The sequence below is a fragment of the Bufo gargarizans genome, chromosome 4 (genome assembly GCF_014858855.1).
Source record: "Bufo gargarizans isolate SCDJY-AF-19 chromosome 4, ASM1485885v1, whole genome shotgun sequence".
Taxonomy (NCBI): domain Eukaryota; kingdom Metazoa; phylum Chordata; class Amphibia; order Anura; family Bufonidae; genus Bufo; species Bufo gargarizans.
This window is the reverse complement of record NC_058083.1, coordinates 231070735-231093456: the sequence shown is the minus strand read 5'-3', so window position 1 is coordinate 231093456 and position 22722 is coordinate 231070735. Positions and strand designations below refer to the sequence as shown.

The 22722-nt window shown below is 41.0% G+C and overlaps 1 protein-coding gene across 1 annotated transcript in view; it reads left to right on the top strand.

Moving 5' to 3' along the window:
• The window catches only part of CUX1 (cut like homeobox 1), a 182349-nt gene that overhangs the window by 85557 nt on the left and 74070 nt on the right, over positions 1–22722 (top strand). The window contains exons 8-11 of the mRNA XM_044291108.1: positions 8688–8736; positions 12458–12556; positions 14657–14845; positions 19450–19508. Coding sequence (XP_044147043.1) covers positions 8688–8736; positions 12458–12556; positions 14657–14845; positions 19450–19508 — 396 coding nt within the window. The remainder of the gene's footprint in view (positions 1–8687; positions 8737–12457; positions 12557–14656; positions 14846–19449; positions 19509–22722) is intronic.

Genomic DNA, 22722 nt, shown 5'->3' with positions numbered 1-22722 from the left:
AGTTGTTTTTTTTTTTTTGTTTTTTTTTCCTCCTTTCCTTCAGAGCGTTTCAGCACGATTTTCTTCTCCATTGTGCTTAATTTAATTAAACATCAAGATTCATTGGAATTAAAATGGAGGCAATGATTCTTTTCATGTTGTTGCTATGGTGATAAACAATATGTAATTCCAGCATTTAACATTAACAAACAATTTAGCCGCAGTAGGCAAATATTTACTCCAGACGAGCAGACAGTTACTTGAAAGCAATAGACAGAGTGTCCTGAAGACCATTTTAGTCATCACTGCGTAGACATGTCTCTTCTTCAGGAAGACGGATTAAACAAGTCTGGTTACAATAAGCTGGTTAGCGGACAGAATGGCGGCATGTCAACATCTATAAGTGATCAAGAGCAGATCTAGCCACCCGTATCTTTATTGTTTTGAAGTGTTGTAAAGTCCATTATATGGTAACCTGCTTATGGATCGTTATTTGGGTACCTCAAGGTTAAGAAACTGACAGATTTTTCTTTAGAAAGCTATACAGGTGTTTAATTTTGTAATTAAAGATGAAATATTTGCTCTGCCAGTTAGGTTGCTACTTCCAAGCCTCAGGGATGTGAGACCTAAAAATCCTATGTGCCGTATCACACTCGAGTTGACCATGGCATGTGGTCAATAAGGGCCTTTTTACACGGGTTGATGACTTGGACAGCTGTTTGAAGAGGCAGCGGCCCTGGGTTCCCTTCCTAGGCCAGTGAGTTGCCATGTTCATCCGCCACTTAGCCTAGGTGCAGCTCAGTTGGATTGAAGTCGATGGGTATAGGCTGCAATACCAAGCACAGCCGCTATACAATAGACGGCGCTGTGCTTGATAAGCTGTGAGGAGACCCCAGCACTCGCCAAAGCTCCATGGCGTCTTCAAACGGCTGATCAGTGGTGGTGCTGTGATTTAAAACCACCTGATCAGATATTGATGACATATGCCGAGGATGGGTTATCAATATTGTACTCCTGGAAAACCCCTTTAAGCTTGCCATACCCATTACATGTGTGATAGATTCCTGCAGGCTCAGCCAACAGCAGTCTTATGTGTATGGCTGGCCTTTGTAATTTGTTATATTCTTCTTTTCTTTTTTTTATATTACGGAGCGGTAGAGAAGGATCGGACAAAATTTCCCCCCATTGAATACACATTTGGTTCGGCCAATATACAGGGTGGGCCATTTATATGGATACACCTTAATAAAATGGGAATGGTTGGTGATATTAACTTCCTGTTTGTGGCACATTAGTATATGTGAGGGGGGAAACTTTTCAAGATGGGTGGTGTCCATGGTGGCCATTTTGAAGTCGGCCATTTTGAATCCAACTTTTGTTTTTTCAATAGGAAGAGGGTCATGTGACACATCAAACTTATTGGGAATTTCACAAGAAAAACAATGGTGTGCTTGGTTTTAATGTAACTTTATTATTTCATGAGTTATTAACAAGTTTCTGACCACTTATAAAATGTGTTCAATGTGCTGCCCTTTGTGTTGGATTGTCAATGGAACCCCCTTCTCCCACTCTTCACACACTGATAGCAACACCGCAGGAGAAATGCTAGCACAGGCTTGCAGTATCCGTAGTTTCAGGTGCTGCACATCTCATATATTCACAGCATATGCTGAAACTACGGATACTGGAGGCCTGTGCTAGCATTTCTCCTGCTGTGTTGCTATCAGTGTGTGAAGAGTGGGAGAAGGGGGTTCCATTGACAATCCAACACAATGGGAACACCTTTTATAAGTGGTCAGAAACTTGTAAATAACTCATGAAAGAATAAAGTTACGTTAAAACCAAGCACACCGTTGTTTTTTTGTGAAATTCCCAATAAGTTTGGTGTGTCACATGACCCTCTTCCTATTGAAAAAACAAAAGTTGTATTCAAAATGGCCGACTTAAAAATGGCCGCCATGGTCACCACCCATCTTGAAAAGTTTCCCCCCTCATATATACTAATGTGCCACAAACAGGAAGTTAATATCACCAACCATTCCCATTTTATTAAGGTGTATCCATATAAATGGCCCACCCTGTAGAGATTAATAGTGTGAGGATGCAGATCAAGGTTGCCCTTTTGTGGGGCAGTTACTTTCTATTCTGCAGGGTCTACTAGGACCATGGTGCCCAAGCAGTTTTGCTTGTGATTGTTTTATGTGGAATACACCGCATATTTTTGGAAAGTTATTGTTTTTATATGTATTTATTAAACTTTATAATTTATGTTAGAGGTCCCTTTTCAGCGATTTCTTGATATGCATGGCAAAATAATGCAAATAATATACATGTAAGATCAGTAGGTTCACATATGTGTGGACCAGGCTTCAGGATTTCTGAACTCATATGTGAACCTACCCTAAAAGTGTCAGGAAATTGTGTTCTTGTACAAGACAGTTCAAGACCATCCATCCAGCCATCATTTAGACAAGTATGCATGCCTGCATATGTTTAGTTTAGGAAATGCCCTTTTATATTATCTATAATGCTCATAATGAATGATCCCAATAACCGTGTAAGTCATTCTGGAGGAATATTTTTAAGGTTTGACCATCTCTGTCAATAATAATCTGTTACATAATGGTGAAAGCTTTAACCTAATCTATGGCAAGAGAGCCTATAATGCATTACCGAGCACAGGACATTCCCGCATGCCTTCCTTCATAGATACTGAATGAATCATGCAGTACACTTAATTCTCCGAGCCACAGCTGTTCAATTTGTCCTGCACTGAAACGACTGAACCTTGAGTGACAGTTACAGGCAATGTCTTTGATTGCTTAGTGGGTCACATGCCGAGCTGTGACCTGCATTTCACATATTGTCTGTATGATTCTCTTTGCCCCCTTTTTTTTCACACACAAGTTATTTGGACACCATGTTGGCCCACTAGAGGACAATTGTGGAGTCAACTCTTACATGTGTAGATTGTGTGGAATGGAATTTCTCAGCAGTTAACTCCTGGTTACTGATGTGTTGTGTGGTTTTATGATCTCATCAAGTATTTATTTTATGGTCAGCAAGTTAAAAATTTACCTTTTTTAAATTGAATGCTTAAAATGCAAGATGTTTTCTATTAAAGGGTTAAAATGCAAGAGTATATTTAAAAGTTTCCCGAGATCTCTTCAAATTTCACATAACTGCTCTTTTCTGCATATGCTTTTGGATACTATAGATATTTAAGAGATGCCTGGACATAAAAGAAAACTAAACAAATAATTGCACAAAAAAAAAATAATAATATTCCAGCCCTTCCACGCTTAATCTCCTCCTTTCCGTTGACCCTACTTTGTCTCCTATTATTAATTTTGAAGCCAAGAAATACAGTATTACGCAAAAGTTTTAGGCAGGTGTGGGAAAAATGCTGTTTTTAGAAATGTGTTAATAGTTTATTCACTTTACATTTTGTTAATTGATAAAAATAAACCAAAGAGAAATCGAATTCCAATCAATATTTGGTATGACCGCCTTTTGCCTTCAAAATAGCATCCGTTCTTCTAGGGACACTTGCGCACAGTTTTTGAAGGAACTCGGAAGAGAGGTTGTTCCAGACATCTTCACATCCAGGGCTCCTGTTCTTTTTAACACTGGAAATAGTTCTTAATGACATTGAGCCCACACATGCAGTCATTGTCCTGCTGCAGAATACATTAAAACTATTAACACTTCTATTTTTCAAACATTCTTTGCAGCATTTTTTCCACACTTGCCTAAAACTTATGCACAATAGTGTATATCAAGAAATATTTTCTCTGTGATCAGCCATATCCCATTCCTTCTTCTCACCGACTAGTGACTGGTTGCAAGGCAACTGGCTGGAGCAGCAGCCTCCCTGCTGCAGTGGTTTTGCTAAGCTCTACCCCTTTGGCTGGCCTCCAGCTAAAGATGTACAGATCAGAATGAAATTAACCTCTGTGTTCCCTGCAGGATTTCTATAGGACTGTGAGCTTTAGGGTCATGAACGAAATGCTGCAGACTGACAAAGAGTGAGGCAGCTATGTTTCCTGTTTATTTTAGGATTCATTTTTAGCTTAAGGCAACTGTACATTGCCCGATGGAGTAGATGATTGTCAGGAAGGAAGTGTTCCATTCTCAACAATCGTTTGTTCGTCAGTGGAGGAGAAAGCTGCATTTACATGGAGCGATCTCCACAGTATGGGGAGGAGTGATTGCTAATGCCATTGCTCGTCCTCGTACAGAATCGTGATGATTTAGGTGTCCACACGAATGAGCCTATTACCCGATGAACGATCGTTTCGCTCATTCATTATTAATCGGAGGTAGCTTTATCATTGATAGTTGCTAGAGATGTTAAGTGTTATTCTTCAGTTTTTCTTCACTCATGTAAAAAAAAAAAAAAACATTGAACACAAATGATTCAACTTTCATGCAAAACAATCAGTTTTTCACTGGACAGACCCTGACACATTCCATATAGTTCATGTGCAAGAGGCTTTCGTGTGTATTTTATAGTCCCATGCTTCATTCACAAATCTGGTTGCCAGTGGATTCAGTTCACATTCCTCAAAGCTCTTTGAATATTTAGGGTTCAGGGCTTTTGGTATCAGATAGTCTTATTATTTTTTTTTTTAAAGTACATGTTCAGTTGCAGGTCAAACTATGTATGTATGTGTATATATATATATATATATATATATATATATATTTATAGTTTTATATATACTTTTATATATATATATATATATATGTGTGTGTGTGTATATATATATGTATGTATGTATGTATATATATATATATATATATATATATATATATATATATAAATCTTAATATAATCCATCTTAATAAGTATCTTACTTTATAAATTTTCAATATGTATGAGGCAGCAAGCCTAAAATGGAGCAGTTTCAATTTAAGCAGAGTTATCTTTCGGGGTAATAAACCATTTAGTGACGCCATCTTTACAGCCTTATCATAAATAACCTAGGTCAGATAGAAGTACTTTTATCACCTAAAGATAAGATTCCCTTGCACTGTAAATAGAACATGATATACAATGTGTCACTGATAATCCCTTGTGCCAATTTAAAGAAGAAATTATCAGTCAAAGCAAATTATAAAAAGGAGTTGTAATGATAATTTAGCAGACCCATCATAGATGACAGATAAAAGGTTGTTCAGCTATAATAAGGATTGTGCATCATAGCGATGTAAACTACAACAAATACATTACAGGCACATTTACACTGTCCGACTGAGCAGGAAATTATCAGAAAGGAACCATTACTTCCCGATAAATGCCTGATCTTCAGTGGAGGTTAGAGCTACATTCATCTCCACTGTATGGGCCGAGCAATGGCTTCTGCAATCACTGGTCCTCATACAGAGTCATTGTTTCTTGGCAGCAGATCCCTGTTGCACAGCACTATCTGCTGCCCAGAAACGATGATTTAGGTGCCAGCATAAACTTTTTCAGCCGATGTACAACAATTTGCTCGGTCATTGGGTGATTGGCGGCATCTTTAGAAAGGCCAATTATTGTGAAGTAGCGTTCATACTAATGTACATTCCTGATAATCGCCTAACCCTGACAATTGCCTCTAACCCTGACAATCTGTAGATCCCTAAGATTGCTATTTTCTATGGACTGATCTCTAAAAATATTCTACTGTAGGTTTTAATAGTTGATATTTGCCATTGTCTAAGGCCCCTTTCACATGAGCGAGTATTCAGAGCGGTTGCAATGCGTGATGCGAACGCATTGCGCCAGCACTGAATCCGGACCCATTCATTTCAATGGGTCTGTGTACATGAGCGTTGGCTTTGCGTGAAAATCGCAGCATGTTCAATATTCTGCGTTTTTCACGAAACGCTGGCCCCATAGAAGTGAATGGGGCTACATGAAAATTGCATTGCATCCGCAAGCAAGTGCGGATCGGATTTTCACGTGTGGTTGCTAAGAGATGTTGTTTGTATACCTTCAGTTTTTATCACGTGCAAGCAAAATGCATTAAATCGCATTGCACCCGCGCGATAAAAACTGAACACGATTGCAGGCAAAACTGAATGAACTTGCTTGCAAAATTGCAAATTTTTCACTGAACGCATCCGGACCTATTCCGCTCACGCTCATCTGCAAGGGGCCTAAATCTTAACTGGGTTGTCTCATGAACAATTACAGCTCGACTTCAGGTGCGGCATCCCTTTTTAAAAGGTTGGACAACTGGAGCAGCTATACCACCTCTACTATATCCACTTATGGTGAACTGATTTTTAAGTAAAAAAAAAGAAAAGCTAAACAAACCTTTCCATTGTGGGGGAGGGCGAGGGCGGGTGTTAGGCCAGTTGCTAATACAAACTCTTTTTGTCTATGATCTCCCTTAGTAGTGGATTTACAAAGGATAAACTGTGCTCTTCTATTAGAATATCCTCCGATCTGACCAAAATAGGACACAACTGTTGGCCAGTATAAAAAAAGAATTACATTTTGTTAAAATGTTTATTAGCGGGAAAATCATTTAAAATACCAATAGAAGTTCTGGTTTGAATATGAAACATGAATAGAAATATTTATACATGTAGAGATTAAGATGAATTCATATTTACAGTGTGGCTCTATAATTAGGAGCTGTTTTGAGCAGAGCTGCACTTCTTAAACAAGAGGCCTGGAATATAAACAGCTGCAATTACCCTTTGCCGAGATGGACACATCGAAAAGAGCTCCACGTAATTCTGTGCGCCATTTTCAATGACACAAATAGTGTTACTTTAGTTCCTGCTGAACATGTGTTTAGATTGGATGCCTAGAATCCCTATTGGACTGACTGAAATATCTATCTATTTATCTATCTATCCACTATAATCATAGCCATTGACTGACTAGACCTAAAAGGGGCCACACAAAATAATCACAATCCCATCAAGAAATGTGTCCAAACCCAGTCATAAACTAGACCAGTGATCACTCTAAAAATATTCTTTATTCAATAATATTAAAAAGTCATACATAAAAGCATGTGAAGGAAACCACATAACACTGGTGAAAAATAGTAGGAGTGGGAACTGAAAATAGTACACAGCCACAGTATACATATCCCATAGCACAATGAAACCATCGGGGTATCCTCCTAATATATTAGGTACTTTACAACACCAGACACATAAGTCATTGTTCCATAGAACATTCAACTATACAGTAACCTTCAAGATATCAACACAGACTTGATAAAGTAGCACCTATCCACACCAGTGACCCTCACTCATCCAACTCGTTTTGCAAAGGTGCTTCATCAGGGGACACAAAGCACGTTTGTGAAACCTGTTCACCAATGTTATGTAGATTCCTTCACATTCTTTTGTGTATGACTTTTTAATATTATTGAATAAATTATATTTGTAGAGTGATCATTGGTGTAGTTTATGACTGGGTTTGAACACATTTCTGTGATAGGATGTTTATAATCATAACCATGGTACAGATAGAACAGATCCTGCTTCTCTATCTCTTTCTCTTTGCAGTGCAGCTGTGAATCCAGCACTGGGGTGAGATAGAAAACTTATCAGAGTCAGCAGCTTCATCTTTGTGTCTCTAGGTTTCTCTCTGCAGCTGATAACTCTTCTTGCACCTTCTCTTTCCATATACTTCCATAGACAGCATTTCTAACTTGATTCCTCATGGAGCTGTTAATCAGTCTACATCTCTGCCTCCTTGTAGATATATTTGACCAGTGAACAGACAGTGAGTGATCAGTGCAGGAGGCATTGGTAAGGGGAAGAAAGTGTAGAAATAGGCATTTTTCATTAAGATATATTAGGTAGTTTCTGATTCTCTTGTACTATTGATTTTATAGGACAGAAAATTGAAACAATGGCTATGCTAAAGAAACTCTTGTGACCATGGGGGAAAAAAGTCCCTAAACTAGAGTAAACAGTGAATAGTTTAAAGGATGTCTATTTCCAATCTAGTTTTTTTCTGCCCCAAATATTTTATTAAAGGGCTTGTCTCATCTTAGACATTGGTGGCAGATCTCCAGAAGGAGACCCCCAAAGTGAGCTGAAAGCAACTGTCCCCTATTCATTTCTATGGGACTGCCAATAGCAACTTGAGCAATAACTGAGCACTGGTTCAGCTATCTCCGGCAATGCCTTAGAAGTGACTGGAGAAGTGGCCGCACTTGCTCTCCATTCACACAAACAAATGTTACCTTTTTACTCCCTTGCATTCTGCCACAGTGCTCTTGGAAATGGGCCATGCAGTGCAGTGAGAGAACTCCCGAGCCTGTGCACACAATGAAGTGGACTGCAGGACGGCCTGTTTGTCATTTTATATTTTCGGGGGGTAGGGGCAGGAGGTTCCAAGGGGACAGAGTCTCTTTAGGTGATGTCTAAGTGTTTATAAGCTGCAGGGTTTAATGTCTGCAGAAAGTGGAGGAAATTGAAATAAATCTCATCTGCACGCCGTGGTAAAACTCAGGTGGAATCCACAGGGCAATTGCCTGCTGTTCGCATTTTAATTCTGCAACATGTCAACCTATACTGTGGATTTTTCCCACACGTTTCACTCATTGCAATGCTCATGCAGATTTTGACACTGGTCCGCTGCAGCAAAATAAGTCCCCTGTGGACATGCCCTTGATATTTTTCTTTACCTTGACTTGAGTTTACCAGCCTTTCTTATCCGGGTTTTTCTTTTTTCCCCTCTCTAGGGCCGATGAGATTGAAATGATCATGACTGACCTTGAAAGAGCCAACCAGGTAATGCTTCCAGTTTTTTAGCTGAATGTAATTGTCTTGTGTCACCGTGATTCAGGAACCTCATTTCAACTGCTAGAAGACAAAATGTGTGTACATGGAGGCTATTACAGTCAGCACTAGTAGACGCATGTTCCAGGCGCAGGTGAGGAGCTGGATCGTGGCCACCTGTCATCACGTTTGTTTCTTTTGGGCAACTTCCAAGTCAAAAAAAGAAAACATTAAAACTCTGCTTTATTATATGTCTACACTTGAGAGAGAGGATATTGTACATTCAGTAATAATTCCTTAAAGAAATGAAACGGCATTGAAATTTCATTATAAGATGATCGTAGTGTTAAAAGCCTTCTAATGCACACCATAATAACATGCTGAGAAACTTGTCCTGGACTATGCTCTAGACTGGAGTTATTTGCCTCTGGTTTGGCATGCACACATTTGCTTTTGTCCAAGAAGGATTTGTAGTCCTAACCAAGGTCTTTGGCAGGCGCGCGCTGTACATGACGTTTTGATTAAGCACATCTTTTGGGAGTGGAAGCTCATTCTGAAAAGCACTGGGATCTGGGCTTTCTGTGAATGGATTTTATGTATTAGGGCTGTGACGTACTCAATGAACACATACTTTTCGTTCAGAAGTCTACTTACAATTTTTTTTGTTGTTGCTTTTGATGGGGTCAACATGAAAGCAGTCCCAGTGTCATGTCCAATGGGTAAGAGTGGAGTTACTAGTAACTCATTATAAAATTGCCCATTTCCTATAAAATAGCATTCATTTCCAGGGCAGTCAATTCTTTATTTTTAATGGTTTCTTCTTGGCCAAGACCTGTGGAATATTTGCCTGCTATACAGAAGTAGTGAAGATGCAGCAACAAGCAGTCAGCAGTATATCTACACAGAACACGACAGATGTAGGCCATAGACTTCCAATTGTCATGGTCCCAGAGATCAGAGCAGTTACCAGTTATTAATTGTTAGTGGTTATTACAGCCTGCTTAATCGATTATAAGTAATTACTTATCTTTGGGTACATTGACCCTACACGTATTATGTCTGATAGCAGTGGCAGGAATCAAGACCATCTTCCACACATGGATCGACCCCACACCCCCACCGTTTAAGCTATTTCTAGAGAAAGTCTCCTTCTTGGGCCTCTTTCACACAACCGTTTTTTTTTTTCCAATTTACAGGCCGTTTTTTGCGTATCATTTCAATGGTTCCGCAAAAAAAAAAACGTACGTGTACTCCGTATGCATTCTGTTTCCGTATTTCCGTTCCGTTGAAAGACAGAACATGTCCTATTATTGCCTGCAAATCATGTTCTGTGGCTCCATTCAAGTCAATGGGTCCGCAAAAAAACGGAACACATATGGAAATGCATCCGTATGTCTTCCGTATCCGTTCCGTTTTTTGCGGAACCATCTATTGAATATGTTATGCCCAGCCAAATTTTTTCTATGTAATTACTGTATACTGTTTATGCCATACGGAAACGCAACGGAAACAAAAAACGGAACAACGGACCACAAAACACTGAAAAAGCCATACGGTCGTGTAAACGAGGCCTTAATGAAGATTAACTGGGTGGAGGCGTCTTCCAGGAAGGAGATCCATGTGAAGCAGTTCTTTGAATGCTGGGTGAGCTTCATAGATATACCGCCCCTCCAGGTTAGAAGATGCATTCAGGAATGTTTTCAACTCACTTCCTGCTATCAGACGCGTGTCTTACTAAACGATTTCAGGGATCTGAATCTACTGGAGGGCTCAGCGGGGGTCCCTGCGTGCTGCGTACTTGCTTGGGTTTTAAATCCACTGACTGTGGAGGAGAGGTGAACATGTTGGGCTACGGGTATGTTCTGCGCACCCTGCGGTTTACGGGGTGTCGAGTTATGGTTTCTGACGTATGTTGTACTACTAATCCCCCATAACTCATCCTTTCCCCTTCCCCTCCACTCCCCTTCTCCACTTATATGGAAAAACCGACTAATGTCGGAAGGTTGACGCAGCAGCTCCAATACATTATTCTGATTATCTATGTTGGGACTTTTACCGATGACATGTCACTAAAAGAAATGCTGTAAAGTATTACTTATCTCACACTGTATGTACTCCTTTATTATGTCAACCTGAAATAAAAAAATATGAAATATAAGTAATTACTTGCATGTCAAGAATAATTTTTACCATGTCTTAATATGTATGCCCCTTTTCTGGAGAAAAAAAAAAATTAGACATCCTACCACTGGAACCCCCACGATTCACTAGAATGGGGGTGATCCCATACCCCCGTTTTAATAGAGTGGCACTTGAGCATGCCAGAGTCTATGGGACTGATGAAGATGGCTGACTTATAAGGTCCGTGAATCACATGGTCTGCTCACGCATCCATTGACTTTAATTTGTGTATTTATACATCAGGGGTTTTTCACGATCCATGGGTCTGTGGTGAGACCACGAAAGAATGTCCTATTTTGCCAGTAATTATGGATCCCTCACACACATTATAATCTATGGCTGTGGGAAAACCATGGACATAACACGAATGTCATGTGGTTTTCATGGACCATTGGTAGGAGATGCTCTGGAAACGAATTTGCAGCCTATCAATGTCTATAGAATACGGATAAAACACGGAGGGCATAAAACAGACACGTGGACCAAACGGATCCTACACGGACATCTTCACAGATGAACCCCTGACCTTCTTATGGTGTTTGTCATCACAGACACGGTTGTTTGAATGAGGCCTAACACTCGGCTATCTCCGTCAGTCCCATAGACGTTTAATAGAATTGCACATGCTTTCCACATCACCTCTCCATTCAAATGGAGGACACAGGAAACCCCAATTATGGTGACCCTCTCTGATGTAGCAGCCATCACCTATCCAAACCATAATAAAACATTCCTTCAAACTAGGGGTCCCTGTGGTCGGACCCTCTGTGATGTAGCTGTTATGACCTATCCAAACGATTGCTCCGAACCAGAATACTCCTGTAATGTTCTGATGTGTTTGCTGAAGTGCCATAAAGATCTGCCACCATACTAATATCTCCTAGCCATCCTCTTCGTAGCCTGTGCGTCTCTGCCTCCATACAAGTGATGGTCAAGTGTAAAATGATTAAATCCATTTTATCGGCTAGTGTAACGTAATAATATTCATCTCTGTATTACGCACAGGGCGGCTTGCCCCCTTGTTTCAGCCAGTATGGCTGCTTTATATTACCCCATCATTCCACCACTTTAACCCCTTCATTGCCAGCTCCGCCACTCCATTGGCTGGCTAGAATCCAAACCGTACCAGATTAAAAGGTTCCTACCGTGCCTCCCTCTAGGAGCCATTCCCACAAGTAGTTCTGGAATGAAATCATTCTCGGCATGAGTACAGAAATAAATTGAATAAAAAAGATTCCATTTCTCCTCATATTTATTCAGCCTGATAAATTCAGTGGGCTGCAGCATTAACAGCAGCAGGGGATTCCTTGCTTCTAGCGTTAAATTACTGTCATAATCGCTCAATTATTTCTTCCTTGTACTGTTTAAAATAAAAATCCATCACTTTCCAGTTTTTTTTCCTCCTTCCCCCCCTAACATTTATTAGGTTGAGTGTTTAGGAAAATCAATTATAGTCAGCCGGGCATGAATTGATGAATGTTCTCAGATTAATTGTCAGTTGTTAAAATGAATGTATTTCTCTCTTCACCTTTTTTTTTCTTCCTCCCTTCAGAGAGCAGAGGTGGCACAGAGAGAAGCAGAGGCCTTAAAGGAGCAGCTCTCCTCAGTTAACAAATCTCTCGACCATGCCTCGCAGAAGCCGCCTGATACGGTGAAAATCCACTTTATGATTCTGCTTACTTGTAGCCGCTGTGATGATATCTTGACTGTTGAGCTGTCAATCAGTCATCATACCAAGTTTTCTCTTAGTAATAGGTTGTATTTGATACAACGCAGTGAGTAATATCCGACCAAGATTACAGGTCAACTCCACCTTTAGCAGAACTGCCCACTTAGGGTCTATTCACACGTCCGTAGTGCATTGCGAATCAGCAAATTGCAGATCTGCGATACACCCGGCCGGCATTCCCCATAGAACTGCCTATTCTTGTCCGCAATTTCGGACAAGAATAGGACATGTTCTATTTTTTGCTGAGCCGCGGCCCGGAAGTTCGGGGCCGCGGCACAGAAATGTGGATGCGGACAGCACACTCTGTGCTGTCCGCATCTTTTCTGTCCTCATAGACAGAAATTACGGATTCGATGAGGACCCATTTGCGGACGTGTGAGTGGTGCCTTAAAGACCTTCTTACTCTCCCCAGGTATTAGCACAATTTCCTTATTTCCAAGTGATCATCATAATTGGGCAGCATGAATGGAGGAAAAGATTCACAATGAGTAAAAAAGCTTTCATATATCTTCAATTTTCATTGATTGTATCGCCATAAAGGTTTTGTTACCAAAGACACAACCGGTAAATGCCACTTTATAGTAGGCATTGCTGACTGGCACACAGATCCTGTAAAAGCCGTCACTAGGCCACAATAATGCTCTCTCCCCCAGCAGGGAAAAAGCTTGGGAAATCTGCTCTCGGACTGATATTACAGAGGGTTTTTTTGGGAGAGGTTTCAGGGGCATAGCTATAGAGGAAGCTGGGGAAGCGGCTGCTTTGGGGCCCCAACTCAGAAGGGGCCCACCCAGGATAAAGATAAAAATAATTTGTCTGGGCCCCCTCAACATAACATTATATACAGAGACACTGTATGAAATGGAGGGAGCGGCTGCTGGGCCTCGTCTGAGAGCGATCTTGACTAGCCACAGGAGTAGGGGTTGCGCAGAAGTTGCTAGGGGCCCCATTCAAAAATTTGCTGTGGGGCCCAGTCATTTCTAGTTACGCCACTGGATATGAATATGTTTATATCATAAATACAGTCAGACTTTTAAATCAAGGTTAGTAAAATTGTATATGACAGTGTGTTTTAGAACGTAAGCTGGAAGCTATACGACTGTTGTTGGTGTTTTTCACATATGTTATCCTAAGTATTTTCTGTAGTGATTGTTCAAAATAAGAATATTATTACGCTGCTGTGATAGGCTCAGCAGTTCCTTGAGATTTGACAGAAAGAATAGCGCAGCAGGCAGAGTTAGTCATCCTGTCAAAATGACAGACTCCATACTTGGACCCATAATGTATAACTATTACTAGTTAAATTAAATTCCTCGTTACCGAACATACAGGAGACTACAGCACTACATACCCAGTGACATCTCCCCTGATACAGATGTATAATTATCGCCACACAGAATAATTGTGCCCAGTGAATAGTGCCTTAAACAGTATCCCCAAAAATAATTGCGTTAAGCTGATCGTGTGCCCAAAATGATAATTCTCTCCCAGAGTGCCCTTGGAAGTAATAGGGTCCCAACAGTTCCCACTATAGTAATAATGTCCCTCATAGTGCCCATACAACAATGCATTTGTAAAGCCTTCAGACCCTTTTATTTTTTCCACATTTTATTATGTTGTGACCTTGTGCTAAAACAAAAACAAAAAAAATTAGTTTTTCCCCATCATTTTGCACTTAATACCCCATATTAACAAAGTGAAAACTGCATTTTCAAAAAATCTTTGCTACTTTATTAGAAAGGTAAAACTAATGTCATCAAATTCCCGATAGTCCCCCAGTAGTAATAATTTACCTTATAGTGCCCCCATTTGTAATAAATCCCACCACAGTGCCCTTCAATAGTTATAAAGCTCACCATAATGCCCCAATTAGTAATAAAGCTCCCACATTGTGGCCCAGTAGTAAATATTTCCCATTAGTCATATAATCAATATACAGTCTATAGGCATATGTCTGCTTTAATCTTTTGAATAGATGTTAGTAGTTTAATAATGAAATTCTCCTGTCTCTTTGCCTTCAAACAGGATCAGACGACGGAGGGAACAGGTCACTCCAATATGGAAGTTGAACTTACCGCAAAGGAGCGTGAAATAGCCCAACTTGTGGAGGACGTGCAGAGGTTACAGGCCAGTCTTACAAAGCTCCGTGAAAACTCCGCTTCTCAAATATCTCAGCTTGAACAGCAGCTAAACACCAAGAACAGCACTCTTAAAGTAAGTGCTGCTGAATGGGTCTGTAATACTGGAGCTGCATAGTCTACGTTTTTTTTTTATGGTGACACAGCGGATAGTTTAGAAAAGGGCTTCTCAACCTTTTTCTACTGGGGTCTCACCAGCCAGAAGATGGTAATGTCTGGGGCTTATCCAGGGCCGGTGCAAGGATTTTTGCCAACACAAGCGAAGCTACATTTTGGTTCTTCCTTACGCACCTAGGTTTTAGAGGAGGATAATAAGAAAAAAATATTTTTCATTACACCTCAGGTCAGACCAGCAATCAGACCCCCAATGTTAATCAGACCTCAGATCAGACTCCCAGTGCCTCAGATCAGACCCCCATGTCAGCCATCATGCCCTCCCATGTCAGCCATCATGCCCCCCTATGTCAGCCATCATGCCCCCCCCCCATGTCAGCTATCAGCGCAAATAAAAAAAATAAAAAATAACTTGCCTCTCCTGCTCCTGGACGCCACCGCTCCTCACCACCAGCGCTCTCTCTCTTCTTCCTGGTTTTCGGCTATGAAGGCTGCGCACAGGGAGGTCACATGGTGCGCAGCCCTGCACAGCAGACAGCCGAGCGGAGGACCAGGAAGCGGTGAGTACAGGTCCTTCACCGCTTCCTGGTCCTCCGGTACTAATGAAGCGCTTTCAAAATGGAAGCGCTTCATTAGTATTCGCCCCATAGGACCCAGGGGCGAAAAATACAGGGTATTTTTATTTTATTTTTTCAAGTTTGATTTTTTTCCGCCCCCCTGTCTCTGCGCCCTAAGGCAGCCGCTTGGTCTGCCTTATTATAGCACCGGCCCTGGGCTTATCACCCATGGTCAAAGTCCATGCTGAAATTAAAAAAATATTGCTTAATTTACCTTTAATTTGTCTGCTGACCTCTGTATAATGTTAAAATATACCCAAATGAGCAGTCAGATATGATGCTAAACCAGAGCTTGCTGCAGCCAGAGAAAGGCCTGTGCAGCTTATGGTCACTTTTCTGAAAACTGCCTTCCTAGCTAAGCCTCACCAATGACCAGGTTCACCTCACATACTGAAAAGCACTGGTTTAGATTATTACTGCATAGCTGCATCTACTCTAAGCTGCCTGTACACACTAGAGAGAAATCTGCGGAAGTGGGCTGGTGCCAAAAAAAAAAAGCAGACTGGCCATACACATAAGAGAAACGTTGTCTGAACCAGCCAATATCAATAGGATCCGTAGGTGATCTCATATGTATAGTAAACGCTCACCCGTCCCCAGACAACAAATGTCAGAGGTGTCTCATCCTTTTTTCCCCCATAAGTTGCTGCCAGAGGTGTGTGTCAGTGGTATATTGTCCTATCTAATGTGTACGGCCAACTTGAGGTTACATAAATGATAGCCTAAACAGCTAGATCAATTTTTATGTGGCATCTGCTTCTGGAGAGATTTAAAGTGTACCTAAACTTACAAGAAATATTTTTAAACTGTTGGAAATATCCCACTAATCATTTTTGTAATATAATTTCTTTGATTTTATTGTTCTACAAGCAAAAGTTGCCTCCGAAGTTCAGGTCTGCAGCACATACAGAATCCATACACCAGAACCATGTATGCGGTGTATGGATGCTTCTACAATATGCTCTGCAGTGAGCTCTGTACTGGCAGTAGTACCTCTTGCTGCTCCTGCCTGTGCCCTCCACTGAAACCTGTGCCACCGATGTGCTATGCCATTCTGTATGTGCTACAGTGAAAAGCGCTTCATGAAGGCCTGAACTTCTAGGGCCACTTTTGCTTGTAGAACAATAAAAATCTATAAAGTATATTGCAAAAAATATTACTAGGGTATTTCTCAGTGTTCAAAAACACTTTTCTACAAAGTTTAAGTACACTTTAAATCTCTGCTCAGATTGGAGACTGCTGCGGGAAAAGCACAGTGGTGGGATGGAATTGGTTATCAATCTTTCTCTTCCATGGTAGACACGCTGAACATTGGAGAACTGACATTAATCCTTATTCCCCCGCAGAATCCAGTGTTGCAGCACAATGTGCATCTTCACATGCATACCAGATAATTCCAGCCATCAAGAAATTGTGCTCAATGAGTCGTCTCTAATAGACTGTGTGTTTTAGAGGCACGCACACAAGCAAAGCCTCTCGATCCCTCTGAATCTTTTATTCTGTGCTGCATGCATCACTAGAGCCAGCTTTGCATACGTCCACATCCTTTGATAAATGATGTCACCAAAAATTTGTCTCGTGTTCTGAGCATGGAAATAAATTGCTGCCATGACATGCAAGCTGGAGCGCAAATGTCAGGGCAGCATTATATCAATATAATAGGGCAGGTTCTGCATTATATTTTAAGCTCTATATATACAGTAATAATAAGTATCTTATGGCCATGCATAAGCCACACAGTAATACATACATCCCTCCTATAGTGTTGCTGTTAGGCAGGCTTAGGCTATCTGAGAGACAACATATCGTCGAATAGATATAATTAAGAAATGTAGAAGGTGCCCATATACATCATCTGAATGTCAGGCGCACCCATTGATTTTGGCCAGGCTGGCCGATACGTATGGGCGCGTTCTGATTCTCCCCTGACAGGAGACATTGGGGAAAGAAGGGCCATGCATGTTGGATTTCAACATGCCTGATCCCTTTGTACTATTAGGAGCACATGCATGCTCGGTTGAGTGTATGGCCATCATCAGGCTGGTCTCACCCAGTCATAATTCTGCCACAACAACTGCAACCTATTGGACAAAATGTATGGTGCTCTACATCCAGATCAGTAGGACTACGCAATGGGGGCTATTACCCGGTGCTGTTTGCAGCCATATGACAACCACGTGAAACTTAAGGGTAGAGAAAAAGAGATTATATTATATTTTAGGCGCTTGTCACTGTTGTAATGCAGCTGATTTACTACTGCCTTCCTGCTATGCTGGGGATTGTAGTTCTTAATGTTGTAAAACCAAACCTGCTTTAGATGTTTATGAATGTCTTCTAGGAACTAGGCCTATGTAGCTTCCAAGTATCTGTGCTATTGTTCTATTCCATTGTTGTCTAGTAGAAAAACATACAGTAGATCCTGTAATCCAATTGTAGGCGCCAGTTAAAGCTTACATTGCTGTCATATTTTGTGGATGTGTGCAGGCTATTACTTTAAATAGGTAGATGTATACGTCTGAAGCCACGCAGGGCCTTTACAATTCATTGTTCCTCTGTCCCCCCTCCCCCACCCTTAATATGCGGGACTTGCCTTTCTCCATCAGTGGCCATTTGTAGATGAAACGTTCCATATGCCCTCTATAGAGAAGAGGTTAATGTACTAGATTTTTAACAACTGTTTTCAGGCATCCCCTGTCATTCTGTGGGATCTGAATAACAGTTCGTTCTGCTCCATACATCTTGGCATGCGAATGGATCCCAGATGTAGGCCTTCCCTAGCACCATTAAAATCACATTAACAATTTAAGTAGAGAATTCATAGTGACATTTGTTTGCTATAATATGTAATGTGTCTTGCAGCAACACCGCATTGTATAATTATCAATCATTCTCACTGTTGGCACTGGAGGACTGAAACTGCAGCGTCACTAGTCAAGATGCAAATCAGTCAAGACTGTTCTCAGAAATGTTGAATTTACATTTTTTTCGTGAATGTGTGCAGACAATACATTGCATCTGTTTTGCACTTAAAACTTAAGAGTGCTGTTCAAGAATTTGAAAAAAAGCACTACTCGCCTTACAGATCCCCGCCACTCCTGTATCAATACTGTCCAGTCCCCTGCTGCCTCCTGGTCCAGAGATGACATCCGACCCTCCGGTGAGAGCTGCAGCCTCCTCACTGCATAGCAAGCATAGCACTGTCCATTGGATAGCGGCTGTGCTTGGTATTCATGGCAATGGGGCTGAGCTGCGCCTCAGCATGCGACCGATGAATGTGACGTCACTGGCCTAAGAAGAGGGTGCGGTGTTCCCCAGAGTGCTGCAGCTTCTTCAAACAGCTGATCAGTGGGGGTGCCAGGGGTCACCCCCCCTGACTTACAGATTCGGTAAATAGATCTGGATAGATCTGGGCAGAGATTTAAAGCAAGTTACTTAAAGGGTTGTCCACTTTTGACAATTGATTTTTGTTATAGGGGGCTCATGAAAATATACTGCTGTGGACCCCAGCGATCATGTGGAGCAGGCTGCAATGCCTCCACATGGAAAATGAAACAGTTAATGGTGCTGTGTAATACACGGATAGACCAAGTCCTCCAGGGAGACTCCAGCAGCTCTCTGCACTGGCTAGTTATTGTACATTGCAAACGAGGGACCACCCTTGATAAATTCAGGATGCCTGAATAGAGTATTTCAAAATGGGTTTTCTAACATGGACAGCCCAATGTAATACATAAGAGACCATCTTCACACTCCATGTCTGATGTGCTGTGTACTGTACAGTAAAACAGTTCGGTGTAATTATTGTATTTATTATTTTGTATTTCCTGTTTCATTTTTTAAGACTGTGGCAGATATTATAAGTTACTGGATACAGTGACAAATATTATATATTCTTATTAGAATCATTTGCTATTTTTTTCTAATTGTGATTTTCTTTTTGCATATTCAGCAACTTGAAGAAAAACTTAAAGTGCAGGCGGACTATGAAGAAATTAAAAAGGAGCTCAAGTATGTGTCTTAATCCAATTTGTATAGTCTTATTCCTTTACAGAAAATTGTTTCCAAAGGAAATGCTGATTTTGAAATGGCAGAAATGTCTGATCATTGGGATCCAACTATTGGTACCCATACCAATTCTGACAATGTAATAACTTGTAAAGGGGCTGTGACACATGGACATGATGTCACAGGGAGAGGGTGCAGTGATTACCCAAGCATCCTGGCCCCCAGGAGTCAGACCCCCACCAATAATATATTGATGACCTATTCCATAGGTCATCAAAAGATTAGTCCTGGATAGTTAAAAATATTTTTGCATCGCCGCTCCCCAAGACCCATAACTTTTTTCATTTTTCTTTCAACTGAGCTGTGTGAGGACTTGATTTTTGTAGTTTTTATTGTTAGAATTTTGGGATACATACAATGTTAAAAAGAGTTGGCATTACTGCAGGTTGTTAGAAATGCAGCAATCACAAGTATGTGGCGTTTTTATTTTTGTGATTTTTTTTTAATGAAAAAAGGTTATTTTTTTAACTTTTGTGTTGTACAAAAACATTCTTATTAGTTCCACAAGGGGGCTTTGACATGCGATCCTTTGATCGCTTCTATAGTACACCGTACTACTTCTGTAATACAGTGTATTATAATGTCAGTAGAAACTGAAAGACACCTGGGCACCTGCATTAGGGTCCTGGCTGCCATGAGAAGACATTGAAACCCTGCGATCTAATTCGCAGTGGTGCCTATGCCTGATTGAGGGACCTCCCTCCGCAACCACTTAGATGCTGCGGTCGCTACTGATCGCAGCATCTACGGGGTTAAATGGCCTGGATCTGCGTTTCTGCCGGTCTGGGCCATTAGAGCAGAAATCACAACTGTCATGCGAAAGCCAAGTTCCTGCTTAGACTAGGCCGCTGTAAAAAGGCCGCAGCCTTGCTTTAGACCCCTTACTTCCCACTGTAAAAAGGCATACTGGCAGCCACTAAGGGGTTAATACTATATACTTTGTATAGACAATTTAAGTTTCAGATCTTGCATTCTGTATTTCAATGATATGTGGTTCCTAAGAAAGGCCTGTGTTGCACTTACCCTTTCTTAGTGATTTGTTCAGGTCAGCTTGTAGCTGACTTGAATATCATCGGCCTCAAGGGTATCGTATGCTGTCCGAAAATGTAATATTATCGTCTGCATCTATTTCTCCCTGCCTTTTCCTGGTGTTCTGCCTTCCTTACCAATCCTTCTTCTTTTTATTTGACAGCTTCTTCCTGCAGCCATAAATCATTTTGTTCAAATTACATTGTGAGTGTTGGGAAAACAGTTCCTTTGCTCATAATACGCAATCTCAAAGTTACATTGAAAATGCCGGGGACTGCTGCTGACTGCAACAGTGTGCGGGAGCGTGTGCCCTTATGAATATCGTATTACCGCAGGCCATCTGCAGAAAAGCGCAGTGTTTCATCCTTTTTATAATTTATAGCCAATTACTTACATACTACTTACTGTCCCTCTGTACACAGAAATGTGTATGTATCCGCTCGCATCCTTTACCTTACTGGGGCTCCCAGTCTAATTTTCCTGGAACTCGTGTACACACTAGGGTCGCTAGTGACTGATTCAATGTAAGCTCGATCAAATTGTTTGGATAACAGGCTGAACTGGATGGACGTCTATTTTTTTCAGCCTTACAAATTATGTTATATGTTGCCTGACAGAAAGATCAAGCCAAAATATAGAATTGTGTATGACCAATTGCTCAACTCTAGTACTACACAAAGAAAAGTTCCTTTTTTATATTGTATTTCTTTAAAGAGGTTCTCTGGACTTCAGATATTGATGATCTTCAGGAAAAGTCATCAATATCAGATCGCTGGGGGTCCTCTTCACTGTTTGCAGGCCCGCTGTCTAGATTGTAGTGGCGGTGTAGTGTAATTACAGCTGTTCCTACCAGTCAAGTGACCGGGAGATGAAGCTGCAATTACTGCACCACCACTACAAGGGTGATGGCATGAGCACCATGGACAGGGCAAGGAACGCCAGCTACCTGGGTTGGGACACACGACGTGCCCGGATAGGTCTGAATCAGAACCGTGGAACCTTGAAATAGGTGATCAGTGGGAGTGCCAGGAGTCAGACCCCAGCTGATCTGATATTGATTGATAAGTCATCAATATCTGTATCCCGAGAACCCCTTTGAAGGGGCTGTCCAATAGTTTTATTTTTTAAGTACCAGAAAACAGGGGACTATATGAAGCAAAGAAAAAAACCTTATTCACCTTTTAAGGGCTCATGCACAGGAACGTATTTTTCTTCAGTTTTTTTACAGTTCTGAAATGACTCCGTGTGCATTCCGTTTCCATATGTCCGCATGTCCTGTTCTTTAGGCATTGTTGCAATGGATCTGCAAAAAACGGATGCAATACGGACATCACGCGTATGTCATCTGTTGTTTTTTTTTTGGCGGATCGTGTTTTGCAGACTGCAAAATACACACAGTCATGTGCATGAGCTCTAAATGTCCTGGCGCTCCTGCATTACCACTCTTGTCCTCACTGCATCAATCCCTTCTGGGATCATTTACCTGACTGCTGCAGCCAACCACTGGTCTCAGTGGTAAAGTGCCCTTCATGCACTAGTGACCGCTGAGGCCAATGATTGGCTGTGCTGGTCACGTGGCTGATTAATAGCTTGTGACTGTCGCAGGTCTACCAGAGCGGTGGGATATCTTTTGAATTTCGTCTTTTGATTTTAAAGTTTGCAATCTCCTTTGCAATTTCGATGACGTGCGACCAAAGTTGCCGTGTAGCCGTAGTCTTACTCGCCATGGATTTTCAGGTCCCTTTCTCCAGATTATTGATGCCTCCATCTCAAGAACACTTTTATTTCATAATGAATCGATCTGCTGCTTCATCCAGAAGAATTCTTGTATGTTGTATGCGGGAGACAAGGATGCTTTGAATCAATGCACAGTAACTGCAGTCACTGAATAATACGGATATTTATGTGCTGTTTAATTTGCAATATTTAGAGAATCCATTAACAATCCATGTATTTCACAGTCTGGTTCCTTCATGTATCCTTTAAAAGAGATTTATGGAGGAAAAAAAAAAAAGATCAGCGTTATTTAACCACGACTGTTATGCAAATCTAACTCCCTTGCAGCTACACTAACAAATGTATACACTTTCTGACAGCTTCAAATGTTATATCCTTATTAACATTTAAT